The following is a 14,756-nucleotide window of genomic DNA, read 5'->3' as shown; positions in this document are numbered from 1 at the left end:
GATTAGTGTCTGGATTATCTTTAAAGACTGAAAAGGTCATACCCTGCCTACAGTCATGCTCAATGTTGCCCCATCTCTGTCATCAGTCGCACTCAGTCAAATTCCATGTGCATGAGTGTGCGTGAAATCCTCCGTAGAATTCTAAGACAAAAACTGGTCCCAGTGACCTCTTTTGCACATAAGAATTCATTAACAATAACAGAATTGGCATTAACATTTATAAGCCCATGTTGAGATTGCAGTGAATTTGGAATTTGTTTTAGCTTCATCAGAAAAAAAACAACCTCATGACTTAACTTCATGTGGAACATAGCAAGGCTCGGTCAAATCGAGGAGAAATCCCCTGTGTAGGGGGGGGGTTATGTGTTTGTTTCTCTTATACTTGATCTCTAGATCTTGCGGTAACCATAAACAAGCTCACCTCTGAGGAATTTAAAGAATCAGGGTGGCACAGTGGTTGGCATTGCTGCCTCGCAATGCTGGGGGTCTGGGTTCAATTCTGGACCTGGGGTGCTGTCTGTGTGGAGTTTGTATGTTCCCCCCCTTGTTTATGTGGGCTTCCTCTGGGTGCTCTGGTTTCCTCCCACCTATAGGTTAACTGGCTGCTGGGAGAATGGACCTTGGTGTGTGTGTGTGTGTCCTGCATTGGACTGGCATCCTGTCCAGAGTGTATCTTCTGTGTTGCACACTATGACATACTCCTGGGATTAGAATGTACAGGGGTTTATGGGCAATTCTCACTTGCTAACTGCAATGGTTAGCATTAGTGCATTTTACATTATTTCCTATTCAGCCAAACCAATTTCTAACATTCCGTTGTGGTTTATTACATTTTAATGATACAGGGAATCATCCACTATTCCCACATGGTGAGCCTGAGACCTTCCTCTTTCTGAATGCACCCTGAAGTGGAAAAAGCAGTTGAAAATGGATGGATGGTACAGAGCGGGAGTCTATTCTCATAGATCTCAGTTCCATGAATTACCGATGGTCTCTCTCTCTCTCTCTCTCTCTCTCCTCGACAGATAGTGTCCCACCATGGAGCTCCTCACTGTCTCCAGGGCCAACACCAGCTATCCCAGCAACCTCACCGCCGGCCTGGACCCTGCCTTGCGCTTCTCAGACATCATGCAGATATGCCGCGAGCGGCCTGCTGGGTTCGCCGTGTGGGCGACGGTGGAGCTCCTGTCCTTCGCCGTGGGGACGCCCGCCAACCTGAGGGTCCTCTGGCTCCTGCTCGGACCCCAGCCCAGGTGAAAGAGCACATTTCCCCCGACCGAGGTGTGGGGCCCACAAAGAGACTGGGGTTGTAACGTAACGTCATTAACAATAACGCCCCGTCTCAGTGAGAGTGCAGCAGGCTCAGACACCCCAGACTGTATGCCAGAGGCCTATTCTGAGCAATAGTGGCTCCGGCTCCCCCAGAACAGTCAGACTGCTGACTCCCATCTTGTGTGCTACAGCTGGAAAGCCAGTCTTGGTCAATGAGAACAATCCAGCTTCTTTTTGTTGTACATAGCGTCTAGCCCGAAAAGTCAGAGAGCCCCGTTTGCTCACAAGCGAATTTACAGCATAGCCAAGGCTACAGGTGTAGACACACCTATTATTTTCTATTGGTATGCAAACAAAAACAACGTTAAGGTGTCGAGGACACAAGTTAGAATTTGGAAATTTCTAAAAGAACAAATAGCGTGAGTTTGGCAGACTTTGATCTACTGGCTAAAGTAAGGTGCCACCATGTACCTTACCATAGTCTGACATTTTGTTTTTAAACCTACACCCCATACAGTATGTTCTTAAACTTGCACTAGTTTGGTGCAAGCAAGCCATGCACAGCTCAGCTGAACTGAAACCCAAAGGACGTGATACTGTATGTAGCTTTCCTGGACCGAGACTAGATCCATGGTCTCCGCGTTATTCTACTTTCATCTAGTTCTGACCTCCTCCACCATTGTCCTGTAGACAGCCAGTACTTTAGAAACTGGAGATGTTTCCAGTCTGTAAGTAGCTCTTCTGCCTGATGAGCGCCTGCAGATCTTGCCAAAGCAGAATGGCATCTGCAGGACCCAGGGCTGATGACCGTGGCGATCAGCCGAGCTCTGATTCTTTCTCCTCTCACTGTGCACAGGGGCCAAAGCTCTTCCAGATCCCCCAGCCACGTCTTCTATATCAACCTGGCCGTGATGGACCTCCTCTTCTGCTGCATCACCCCCTTGCACGTCTACAACGTCTTCTTCCTGCAGAGCACGGCCCTGCTCCACTCCCTCTTCTGCCTCTTCTCGCTCAGCCTGTACGGGGGGCCCCTGCTCTACTGCTGCGTCTGCCTGGAGCACTACCTGGCCGTGGTGCACCCCCTGGCCTTGCGGAGGCTGGGGGGCAGCCCGATCCGAGCGGCCATGTCAGCGGGGTCCTGGGCCGCCGCCCTGGGCTTCTCCCTGCTGCTCACCCAGTCCGGCCTCTGGGATCACCTGGGGCTGGTGGGGGTCCCCTTCTACCCCTGCCTGGCCGTCATGGTGTTCTGCAAGCTGTCCATCCTCAGGGCGCTGAGGGAGACCGGACCCGGGGACGAGGGGGCGAGGAAGAGGAGGGAGGATGAGGGAAGGGAGAGCAAGGGGGAGGAGAGGAGGACGAGGAGGAAGGAGGAGAGGGGGAACAGTCGCTCAGTGAAGAGAAGGGCCTTCCACACGGTCCTGGCGATTCTGCTCGTGGTGCTGACCCTCTATCTCCCTGCCGCCTTCACGGTGCCCTTCTACAGCTACGCCCAGCCCCACATGGTCTTCTGCTACCTGCACCCCCTCTCTTTCTCCTTCATCATCCTGAGCAGCGTGGCCAAACCCCTGCTCTACCTGTCCCGTGTGAACGGGACGTCCTGCGGGCCAGTCTGGAAGGCTGGCCGCTGTTGGTCCCAGGACAGTCTCAGGCCAACTGGCCACTAGACAAGCCAGGGTCAGTGCGGAGCAGACAGGGCTGACTCAGAGGACTTCAGGTCTATAATCGGACTGAAGGAGAACAAAGTTTCTTATTTTTGGATGGTGGTGTGCATTCGGAGGAGTGGAGTTGAAGTAGGAGAATCTTTATGGAAGGTTGATAAATTCCAATGAATACTTTAGATAACCCATGGTCGTCAATACATACAGTAGACAGCACACGTATGACAGCATCAACGCTCCCATCAATCTTGACGATGCTGGTATTGGCCTTGCTTCACTTTTGTTTATTTTTATTTAGGAATATCCCAGAAATCTGCATAAGTAGACTCGGGCACAGGAGCTTGATAAGAATGCCTCTGGCTTCTCCGCTGAAAACTATGTTCTGAAATGTCGTAAAAAAACTCTTTCACAATGCAAAGAACACTAGGTCCATGCATTGTTGTTTACATATGGTGGAAAACCTGTTGGAAAATCGCTGTCCTGCATTTGTCGCTTGCCTGTCTAATCTCAAATACGTGTCGGTCTAGTGTAACGTAACTGAATACTGTATACAGCACAGATAGCACACAAATTCATTTCTCAGAGTTAAACTGGCATTCTAAATAAATGTTACCGCAATTAAACTGCGAAGAGACCATGTGTCTCACTCTGTAGACAAATGAAATATGCTTTTTCTTAAAGCAAACGTATGTTGATTGGCCAGTTACTGCTAAGGGGTAAAATAATATCTCCTAAAATACAAGAAAATGGGTAACATTGTTCTGAATTCTAGTCAGGTATCAGATGCTTTTATGTGCCTTGTAGGCACTGCTGGATGGTCTGTATTGTCTGAAACACACTGCTCAGCCAATCTGTCTAAACGAATACAGGAAAAGGCTCAGATTAGATTAATTGCTAGTGATCAAATAAGCTGATCAAAGATGCTCTGGTTGGGCTCCTCATTTCTAACATTTTTTTGCATTACGGTTTTGTTTATATCAGGGCCACTGCTTTCCAACTGGTGGCTGGTGCTTCATTAATACTGCAGGAGGGGCTGAGGGAGAGGAAAAATAGTCTTAACAGTTTAAGAACTGTACACTGACTCTGTACAGTGCAGTTGACATCTGTTGACCTGTAACTGATTCACTGTGGAACGGCGATGGGTGAGTGTTGATCTAGAACAGCTGGAGAGCTGAATCCTTGACATGCCTGACTGAATACACCCACAAAACCACTGTCAGTTCTCCCTGCTCAGTCATTACATCAGCCAACCACCGGGGGGCACTGACTCCAGTTACAAAAGCCCTAGGAGCTGGCCTTAGATGAGTTCTGATCAGGTTTCGGAAATGGAAGTCTTTGCACCTGATCATGGTGTCGTATAAAAGACATAACAGTCCAAAAACAGTCATTCAGGATCTCCACATCATCAGCCCACGCTGGAATGGAAGCTTGTCTGTGACGCCCAGGTTGTAGGTTCTCAACTCTGAAAGAGCAGAGTGCTCTGTTCTGACAACATACACACAAGTGAAGAAACCGATCAGTACAGATGAAAAGCAAATTCAAATGAAATTCAGTAAATTTTTCACTTCAGAATACAGCATCCTTCATGGAGAACCTTTGAGAGAAACGATCAGGCACATGAAATGAAGGGCATCTTATGATTGACAGCCTTGTTAGACTTACCCCTAACCATAATGGATGTCCTTTAATGGAGATCTTCTCAGTATCCTGGAGCTGAAGGTAGAGCTGCTCCAGGACTTCTTGAGTGCGTCTCACATCTTGCTTGCTTTGCAGACAGAGGGCAGTGAGACCTCATCTTCTGGAGAGTATAAACAGAAACGGCAGTGGAGCTCTCTCACCTACAGCTTGACTTTGCCCATAACTGGAGTCTTCGAAGCGGACGATCAACTGATGTCCTTGAGGGGCAGTTTCATAGTTTCACGTTTGGTTGGCACACGACATACCGTAGTTTGCTCTGTCTTTGCCGAATGTCAGTTTGCTGTCAGTAAATACAGTAGGTCACCTGGATCACTGTACAGAAAATCAACCAAACAGGAAATCAGTGCACGTTATTTGTGTAATGTAGAAGCAAACATAGCCTTGTCCTCAAAAAACTAAGTGACAGAACATACTTATCCCACACTTCTTAGTCAGAACTCAAATATGCATTCTGTGAGTAGGCATTAAGTGTATTTTCTATGATAGTGCATTTAATTCTGCCATAATATTAATGAAGGTTTGAAAAGGGCCACCCGTTATATATCAAAGCAATGGCACATGAAAAACAACTCAGAAGTACAAAACAACAAGGACTATTTGCTTTTGGAGGATTAAAATGCTTCTAATCAAAGCCTAAAAAATTCCAGAAAAACAAAACAAAACATCTTGAGTATAAGATTCTGGTTAAAAAAAAAAAAAGAATTCCTTCAGCAAAACCTCCACATTTCAGCTCCAACACTTGATCTCACACAACGGGCCCCTCTCGTCTCCCTGCCTTGCCCTTATAGACTCGGCACAAAACTAGATTGACAACAGCTGTGCTCAATTAACTCAGGGAAACCCCACCATTGGCCCAAGTGATGCCTTGGCAAACTGGGAAATGTAGTTCCAGCTCATTCTGTTGGGCTCTTTCTACTACAAACAAAAAAAATGGAGGGATGACCGGTATTTTTAGACTATAGACAAGGTTTAAACGGTGAAAAGTCATTTGTTTCAGAAGGTCATTGTACTGAAAAGATGTAGTTCAAAGGTCCAGCTGTCTGTGTAGTTTTTCACCGCCATGGTGTTAAGTGTAATGGTTTAAGAAACTGCAGGTTTCAATCTCACAACTGACTTTCTAACACGGCAGTGTTGCTCCGAGTTTGCCTTTACACAGAGGGTCGCGGGAGCATGGAACAAGCTGCCCAGCCATGCTGTTGAAGCCCATACTCCGGCTTCTTTCAAGACATGACTGGGTCAGATCCTAGAATCAAGGACCTACAGTACCTACTCGATACCCAGTGGTCTAAATGGACTATCTTTTGTACCAGATCTTAGTCTGTTCTAGATGAAAGGGAAAGCAAAGTCACTCTGTTCTTCACCTCCATGACAGCAAAAGCAATATTATTCACCTACATACTGTAACACACACTTCATGTGGTCCTCCCTCCCTCTCTGAGTAAGAATATAACTGTTGCAGGTAGTGCAAGATCACAAATTAATTTTAAAACTTTATGGGATGGATACACTGGATATATTAAATCAATACACCATGTGCCTTTCAGATAAAGCTATTCAATCAAACTCCTCAATTAGTGAGTTCACAATAAAGGAGCATAGGTCTATAGGCAAGTGCAATTAGTGGCTGTGTGCAAAAATAAAGGGGTACAGGGGCTCAGGGTGATTGTGGGGAGCCCTACACTGTACAGTTAGTCTGGTCTGGGAGGGGAGAACAGGCCATCAGGTTTCAAAGCTCCTGACGTCATCGTCAGCTGCAAGCTTGAGCCTGGCTAAACCCCTCAGATTAAAAGCCCCAGCTGAGCTAATTTAGTGGCTTTGGCTAGGTCTCGTCCTGGTGAAGATTTGAGGAGACCTGCAATTAGCCCAGCCTGGGGGACCGCTGCCCTGCCGCTCGCAGGTGTGAGGAGCACCGCTGTTAGGAACAGCAGCAGGGCAATAAGGACGAGAGGCTTCTCAAAAGATCTTGGAAAAACAAATAAAGGACCAAAATATATTTGACTTAAATTCTACTTAAGTGAAATATATTCGTAACAGATTCTTAACCCCCGTTAAAAGAGACTGAAAGAAAAAAAACGCTCCGTCATGTTGCTCTCCTTGACATTTCCAAAGTCTGTTGAAATCCGTGCTGGCCAGCCGCCCTCCGGGAGAGCTGTAGTGTCTAAATCGGCTCATTACAGACTGAACCCTCTCCCAGCTGTTCGGGGGCTGTTGTTCTAAAGAGAGGTCAGAAACCTGCGGACACAGCGCCCGTCTCTGACGGAGACTGGACGTGACTGGAGTTCTTCAGTACACCCACCCTCTCCTTGCCGGTATCACGGAAGTTCTTGAACATGAATCTCCAATCGCTTATATATGTCTCTGTGGAATAATGAAGAAGTATTGAAGCTCTGCCAATCCCTAACTAGATTACTTTGCACACCCCTGCATCATTCCCTGCGAAGCCAAGCTGATCCTGATGTGATGTATTTGACTTGCACTTTAAACTTGACCAATCACACTTGGACAAACACTAGCCTTACAAGGTACTTGAATCAATTCATCATTTTCATTTTTTTTAAAAAAAAGGATTGCAATTGCTCCTATATGAAATTGTGTGCAGACACAATAGCTTGCTCGCCTTCAGCCTCTGTTCCAAAGCCTCTTCCTTCCGGCTCTGTGTTTCTTCATTTAGTTGGCCAAGGGTCATGTTGATCCTGGCTCCGTTCAGTGACGGAGATCTGGGTTGGAAAAGCAGAAACCCCTCTGGAAAGCATGTCTTGGGTGTCGTGCCAGGGTCTAGCCTAGGGCGTTCTCACTGGGCTCTCATTGTATCCAAGCATTCAGCCGCTTAATTGGTTACATTAAATTATCAGATGGATTTAATACTTCTTCCCTCCACATACGCATAAATATTGCACAGAAATTATCATGACTGCTTTTAAAGGGGCACCGCAGTCCCAATTTCTCAGACCAGTTATTAAATCTCGGTAACAAAATAAATTCTTAGATGGTATAGAAAAATCTTACCAATTCCAAATTAAGCACAAAACCGTGAACTTAGTGAAAGTACTGGATAGTCGCCGTGCTGTCGTGAACCCCTGATAAGAAAGGGGGAAGTGTAGAGACGAGCTCTGGTAAACTCTGCCCACTCTCAGGTACCTCATATTATCTTCAGGGCTGGAGGACACAGATCTAGAACATGGTGTCTAATATCAGCACCAGAGCTAAACAGTACCGATCTAGAATAAAGTGCCTTATTCCAGCACCTGGGCTGGCAAATATTTATCTAGAACACAGGCTCCTTATTTCAGCACCAGGACTAGACAATACTGATCTAGAACAGGTGTCTTAGTCCAGCACCAAGGCTGAATACAAGAATACAGGTTCCTTATACAAGTGCCTGAGCTGGAGAACACTGATCTAGAATACGGGTTCCTTATACCAGCACCTGGGCTGGAGCACATTGATCTAGAACACAGGTGCCTTGATCCAACACCTGGGCTGGCAAATGTTTATCTAGAACACAGGCTCCTTATACCAGCACCAGGACTGGAGAATGCAGATCTAGAACACTGGTATGCAACTTCTGTTACTTTATACTGCTGCACTCAATCCAGCCAGGACTTGACAAATACTGAACTGACCCTTCATGACTCGGTGGACTCTGTTCCTGACGATCTGTTACAGAACAAGGGACCTGTCAGAGTACATCCAGTTCCTCTGGGACTGCAGACTAGTGTCACTGGAACATGTGGAGGGCAGCTAATGACCCAGATGTCTTTGAAAGCTGGGGGCCGCTAACATCTTATTAAGCTTGCAGTATGCTTAACATCCAGCCTTCGAGTTGGTTGCCTTGCTACCATGATAAGAAAACTGAGATTTATCAGCTCCCTCTTACAAATCCAATATTAGACTCTCCATCTTTTTTAAGAACTCTCCTCTCAGTCACACAGTAGATCTCCCCATCAAACAAGTCATTTGCTTAGACCTTTTAACACATTCTAGCTTCTATCCCCTTGCAGATAGCAAGTTACACGTTTTAATGGTGAAGAACATCTGCAGCCTTTACAACAGGTCTAATTAAGCAAATTACTAGTTCCGTTGAGAGGTCCGTGTAGTAATTAAGACCTCAGTTGGAAGTAAAGTCAAGAAGACTGGACCAGAAGACCAGGCAATTAATTACTCAACAGTGCAATTTATTCACTTACGAATGTCTATTATTTATAAAACATCTGTGCTCAAGATAAATACACCACCTCTGATAAAAAAAGAATGCCCACATAATAAACCTTAATTCTTACAAACTATAAAGCCTGTTTTATTTTCTCAGTAGAAAATGAAGTGGGCAGCCCTTAAAGATACTGATCAAGTCTATACCCTCCAGGTCGGTTTGAGACAGGAATGTATACATTCTCCTAAACTGATCAGAAATTAAGCATTAACCCTGTAATGAGCGGATATTAATGCTAACTGTCTGAGGTACAATATTAATGTACCATGCAAAATAAATTGCTATTATTCCTTTTTTTTTACTGCACTTAAAGCTAACCTCTTCTTCTATTAGTGAAGCATCACTCCAATTGGGTCTGGCTCGCTCAGAAAACCAGAAAACATCTTTGTGCTGATTGGTGGAAGGAAGAGCCAATTAGTGTTTGCGTACATGAAAAGAAACGTTCATTATCCATTTTTATTTCTAGAAGCAGTCAGCTCATTTTACAGACACCAAGGTGTTGATCTCTTGAAGTGTGAGGATGCTTTTGTGGGCGGCGTGGTGGCGCAGTGATGGGCACTTCTGCAGCTCTGGGGCCCTGGGTTCAATTCGGGGACCTGGGGTGCTGTCTGTGTGGAGTCTGCGTGTTCTCCCTGTGTTCATGTGGATTTCTTCTCGGTGCTCCGGTTTCCTCCCACAGTCCAGAGACATACCGGTAGGTTCACTGGCTCCAGGGAAAGTTATACCCGGCGCCAGTGGGCGAGCTGGGCACAAGTCAGTGTGACCCGACATGGGCCAGTGGCCTGCTGGGATAGGCTCCGGCAACCCTGCGACCCTGAATTGGATAAAGCGCATTAGAAACGGGATAGATGGTTCCCGTTGTTTTGGGGGGATTTCCTGCAGGAAAGGGACACCTCTTACTTTGGGGGTGGAGTCCTGGCGTGAGCCCGCAGGTGGGATTTCAGGCTGCACTTTCTCTTGAAACCTCTGCCGCACTGGGTGCAGCGGTGTCCGTCATGCTGCTGGACCTGCGGAGAGGGGGGCCCGGGGCGCAGCGGCCGTGGGCTCCCCCCTCCCGCCTCGCCCCCTGCGCCGGCGGACCACTGCCCCCCTCCAGGCGAGCGACAGATCTGTTCCGGATCGGCCTCGCCGCCGGTCCCGGGGGGCCTCGGAGCCGAGTGCCAGGCATCGGCGGAACCCGGATCCCCGCTAGGGGACCCCTGTCCGGTCCAGTCGGGGCCCCTGCTGTCACAACGGGGCCACGAATCTGGAGCGAGCCCCCCGTTCCCACGCTCGGATTCCTGTTTGCCCACGCTGACCGGCTCCACTTCCCTGTGGCGGGCGACGTTGAGCTGTCCGTCCTCCGCGTCCATCGGCGGGGGGTCCCCCTCGGTCACACAGCGCTGCCGCCCAGCGTCGGGGACGGCGCCGGCCTCTGCGGCTCCTAGCGGAGGAGAGAGCACAGGGGAACGAGACCATGACACTCTCGGCCGGCCAGGACCCTACACAGACACTCTCAGTGCAGGACTGAGCGTCAGAGGGAGATCAAGAGGAGAGGGATTTGACTCTTGGGATGGCAGCGATGTGTGAGGAGACACAGTGCCCACTCCCATTTGTAGCGGAGCTAGTTTGGGCACGGTGACATCATCACCCTCCCTGTGCATCACCTCAGCCGCCTGGGCTGGGGGAGATCTCCTTTAGCTCACTCGGCTGGTTCCCTGTTGCGTTACGCCAGAGACCCGGGTTCGAGCCCCAGGTGTTGCGGGACGAACCGGCGGGGTGGGGCGGCGAGGGCACGAGCCCGCACAGTACCGCGACGGTCACACATTCCTTCCTTCACAACGGCGAACAGTGTGGCCCGCTGCATGCCGAGGAACGGCTCCTACGCCACGCTCTTAGTTAAGATTAACGAGGCGCGGCGAAGTCAGGGGGGAATGATCATCTCCTCCCGAGGTCCTCTCTTTACAGCCACTGCGATGCCCACTGCTGTAACCCGGCGAGTCGCGGTAATGACAAATTAAGTGTTCGTTTCATTTAACCAGCCATTTTCAAACTGCCTTTCAGGAGCCTGTCCCAGCAAGCAACAGGCGCAAGGCAGGGTACACCCTGGGCGGGACGCCAGTCCATCACAGGGCAGACACACACACACACTCACACCAGGGCCCGTTTTCCCAGAAGCCAATTTACCAGCGTGTCTTCGGATTGAGGGAGGAAACCCCTGCCAACACAGCGGAAACATGCAAACTCCACACAGACAGCACCCCAGGTCTGGAATCGAACCCAGGGCCCCAGCGCTGTGAGGCAGCAGTGTATGCCCTGATTAACCAACGAAAGGGTTCCTGCGCTCCAGTTTCACAAACCTTCAAATATTAACACTGGCCACTCGATTTCTTTTACCATCCTTTGATATGTTTGCTTTATCATGTTCTGTAACACAATTGCTAATGGACCCGTGTTTCCTGTCTTGTCACGCAGAAACGCTACTTTTATGTCTCTTGAGATTACTGCACTGCTGAATTGTTACTATATTGACATGAGCGGTTCTACAAAAAATAATTTATATCCGTTCTTTAAGTATTTCAGATTGTACCTAAATTACCGATCAGCGTGTATTTTGTTACCGCTCTAAATTAGTTTTTTTTAATACAAACGATTGCTCAGAAAACTGTAAATTAAATTGAGGATCCCGTTACGTTGTAAGAAGGGGAGATACGTATAACTGGTGACGTACGGTCTACTTTTACTTTAACGTGTAAAAGAAATGCGACTTATACTAATTGCATCAGTTACACGCCGTAAAGTAAGACGTTAAACACGCACCTCATGTGTGTAATAAAGAGAGAGGGGATTTTATTGCGATTTGGCCAAGATTAAAACGTGGTTAGGCTGCTAACAGCGGTCCTCCCGGCTTCAAGTGTGTTTTTTTCCGGTTGCCACACGATAAATCCTCTTCCAACTCTTGAAAGCAAGCATGCACACCCAGAGAGAGAGAGAGAAAGAAAAAAAAAACATTACTGCTATCTGCCGCTCCGGCCTCTCTCCGACCAGGGCTGCGCTCTCCGAGCCGGGATCCCTCGCTCCTCCCTGGCGGCTCGTCCCCGCCGGAGCCCCGCGTCTGCCTCCTCCGCCGCCGCCGCCTCGCCGCCACCAGCTCGGCCCTGCACTCGCGGATCCTGCGCCTCAGGCCCGCGTTGTCTCTGTCCAGCCGGGCGATCTCCCCCCGGTACTCCGCCATCATCTCCCCCACGACCCTCCATATCTCCGACACCGCTACCTGGGTCAGCTGAGCCCCCGCCGAGGCCAGGCGCTCTTCTAGGCGGTCGGGAAAGGACATGTGTAGCCCCGCACCCTCCAGAAAGCACAAAAACCGGCAAGCCCGAGAACCTCTACAACTCTTGGAGAGGACAGAGGCATTTAAAACCGATCAGACATAAAACATTATTTACCAAATCGCTCCCACAGCTTCGTTTTCCGTTGTCAGAGCTACTGACTTCCGGTAGGGGCAGAAGTGAGAGCTTCTAACGCCATTCGCATTTCTGGTTTATTCTGCTTATTTGGTGTGTGTTTTTTTTTAAAAAAAGTCCGTAACACGTCTCGCCCATAAATAAAAAAAAAGTCTTGTTTAAACCGATTTTCAACTGGAAGAGGTCTCCATAAATGTTTCCACTGAAGACGGCAACACGTGGAAATGCATCGCATTAAAGGTTCAAGTTTTAGTTAAGTTCTTATAAATCATAAATATAACCAGAACCCAGATGAATATTTAACCGTCGTGATATGAAATCTGCGTTTTGCTACATGTATCAGTTTGAGCTACAGGAAATGTTTCCTTTCAATAACCCTAGCTGCAAGTTTTAATTATATTTGATTGTTGAAAAGGTTTAACTAAGCTGGCAAATGCCTCATCCATCACTGTATTTAAAGACGCGTATAATTTATTGAGTGACTCAGACGATTCTGTGTGTGGCTCACTAAATAAAGTATAATATTTAGTATTTTATATACTATATACTGCTTATATACAATATTTGCTTACTGCCCTGTCTCTCTCACACCTGAAGAAGGCCCCACGGCCGAAACGTTGTGTTCTCCTTCTTTTTTTCAGCATGGAATAAACCTGTTACTTGGCGCAGCTCCCCCACCTGAACTAGTCTATAGTATGCTTCTGAAGGTATTGAATAAGTGATTAATAAGTCACTTGATTAAAAGGTACTTTAACCTAGAAGGAACTTCAGATAAGAAGTATTACAATACAATAATGGAGTTAAACAATTAGACCAGTTTTATAACTGTGCTCTTGGATAGAGCCAAACTCAGAAAATAATCTTAAAAGTCCCAGCTGTTTCAAAACTGAGGCTTTAAAAAGAAGCAATCTGGGAAATCAATTCAGCTCAATTAAGGGAGCAATTAATGAACCAAGCACTCAGAATGATAACAGTTGTTCTCCCGCCTTGTGTAACACGTTTGATAGTGTTGCAGGTTTCTGAGGTACTCCGTGTCACGCTGGGGGCCCGGACACCCAAGAACAAAGCCAGAGGTTAATTTCATTTTTATTTATTTCATTTTTATACAGAATTGATATTGCATTGACTGGAAAACACAGAATAACAATATTTTACATTCCATATATATATACGTAGACAGAAAGCTCTCACTCTGTCATGGAGGTTACAGTAATGTCATGATTCAGCTTTTGACATGTAAAAGTAAAAAAGAAGACAAAAAAAACAGAACAGAATTAAAATGTTGTCTCAAGTTCACACATGGGGCCGGAGATTCAGAACTGGCCCCTCACATTGCCGGTACAGTATCTCTTTCGCAAACTGCCGTACTACGAATTTCTGATAGAAAAGCATATAAAAAAAATTCACCTCCCTAAAAGCTTGTACATACAGGGACTCCCACAGCTTTCACCATTCAATGTATGGACATGAATTGGCTTTGCAAGTCTAGGCTAGGCACTTTGAGAGTACTCTAGATCTTATATTACCGGGCCGAGTTTGTTACTGTCCTCTACAGACCTGTCGTTGGTGGGGTACAGGTTCATTTACATGCAGGAAATGAAAACTGAAAAAAGCTCTTTTGTTTTTTTTTAATTGTATGGCTGCTTTTATCCAAAGTAACCTACATTTGCACCCATTTGTACACAATGCACAAAAATACAAATAGCACATTGAGTAAAATACTTTGCTCTGGTGGACAGCAGCACTGTCATTCCCAAGATTGGAACCCACAACCCTCTATTTACACATCCAGGACCCTCACCCCTGCTGTCCCTATATGCATTTGCACGCACAGAAAGTCTCCGGGTCCTTCCCCTCTCCTGATGCCAAGGAGGACAGCACTGATGTTAAAAGACATCAGCTGGTTCTCCACCATTGAACAGCACAAACTCTGTGGCATGCATAGGCTGAGATAGGCTGGGAACAGTGAAGGGAGAGACCACAACTCCCCCCCCGAGGAAACTGCTCGTTTCCAAATCCTATGTGCAGCAAGACCAGGGGGAGTCAACACTCATCGACATGACCACAGAGGTGCCAGTTGTCCCTGAACAGTTTTTCTTTTGTTTCCATTTAAAAATAGAGGAGCGGACATACAGCCAGTTGGTCAAAGAGATGCTGTACCTACAGGTTTCCCGGTACGTACGCGGATACGAACTATTTCAGCCAGTTAAAAAAAATTAACCAATTAAACCTTGTGCTTCAAAGTAAGACATTACCTACAGTATCTAGGACACCACCACCCTCCCCCTCCCCCTCCCCCTCCCCAGGAACACACACTAGTCACTAAGCACTCGTTGAAATGAGCAGATTCACCACTAGGGGGCCCTAGACTGAGGGTTATTTAACAATTTATCTCAGAAGAGGGCTAAGATTATGGTCATTGACAGAAATCTTAGAAGCCCGCCCTGACTTCTCCCCCTCAATTCCTGTCAGTCC

The 14,756-nt window shown here is 47.2% G+C and overlaps 2 protein-coding genes across 2 annotated transcripts; one reads left to right on the top strand and one right to left on the bottom strand.

The window, feature by feature from the left end:
* Positions 1-1,038: 1,038 nt before the first annotated feature.
* On the top strand, positions 1,039-2,936 carry LOC148821657 (chemokine XC receptor 1-like). Its single transcript, XM_088929970.1, has 2 exons — positions 1,039-1,253; positions 2,129-2,936. Exons 1-2 carry the CDS (start codon positions 1,039-1,041, stop codon positions 2,934-2,936), a joined length of 1,023 nt encoding a protein of 340 aa, XP_088786096.1.
* A 6,323-nt stretch (positions 2,937-9,259) lies between these two features.
* On the bottom strand, positions 9,260-12,291 carry LOC148821656 (uncharacterized). The gene is made up of 3 exons (XM_088930593.1): positions 11,833-12,291; positions 9,739-10,261; positions 9,260-9,652 (listed from the first exon to the last, which is right to left on the bottom strand). The coding sequence occupies exons 1-3, from the start codon at positions 12,149-12,151 to the stop codon at positions 9,316-9,318; spliced, it is 1,179 nt and encodes a 392-aa protein (XP_088786719.1). The 5' UTR covers positions 12,152-12,291; the 3' UTR covers positions 9,260-9,315.
* Positions 12,292-14,756: the final 2,465 nt, after the last annotated feature.

Source organism: Atractosteus spatula, chromosome 13 (genome assembly GCF_055471065.1).
Source record: "Atractosteus spatula isolate fAtrSpa1 chromosome 13, fAtrSpa1.hap1, whole genome shotgun sequence".
NCBI classification, from domain to species: domain Eukaryota; kingdom Metazoa; phylum Chordata; class Actinopteri; order Semionotiformes; family Lepisosteidae; genus Atractosteus; species Atractosteus spatula.
This window is presented reverse-complemented; position numbering and strand designations above follow the sequence as displayed.

Bases quoted from the DNA above. Each gene is read 5' to 3' on its own strand.
- LOC148821657 (XM_088929970.1), top strand. From the start codon at position 1,039: ATGGAGCTCCTCACTGTCTCCAGGGCCAACACCAGCTATCCCAGCAAC. The intron at 1,254-2,128 runs GTGAAAGAGCAC...CACTGTGCACAG, and splicing joins CTGCTCGGACCCCAGCCCAG to GGGCCAAAGCTCTTCCAGAT.
- LOC148821656 (XM_088930593.1), bottom strand. From the start codon at position 12,151: ATGTCCTTTCCCGACCGCCTAGAAGAGCGCCTGGCCTCGGCGGGGGCT. The intron at 10,262-11,832 runs GTAATGTTTTTT...CTCCTCCGCTAG, and splicing joins GGCCGGAGCGGCAGATAGCA to GAGCCGCAGAGGCCGGCGCC. The intron at 9,653-9,738 runs GTAAGAGGTGTC...TATCCAATTCAG, and splicing joins GCCAGGACTCCACCCCCAAA to GGTCGCAGGGTTGCCGGAGC.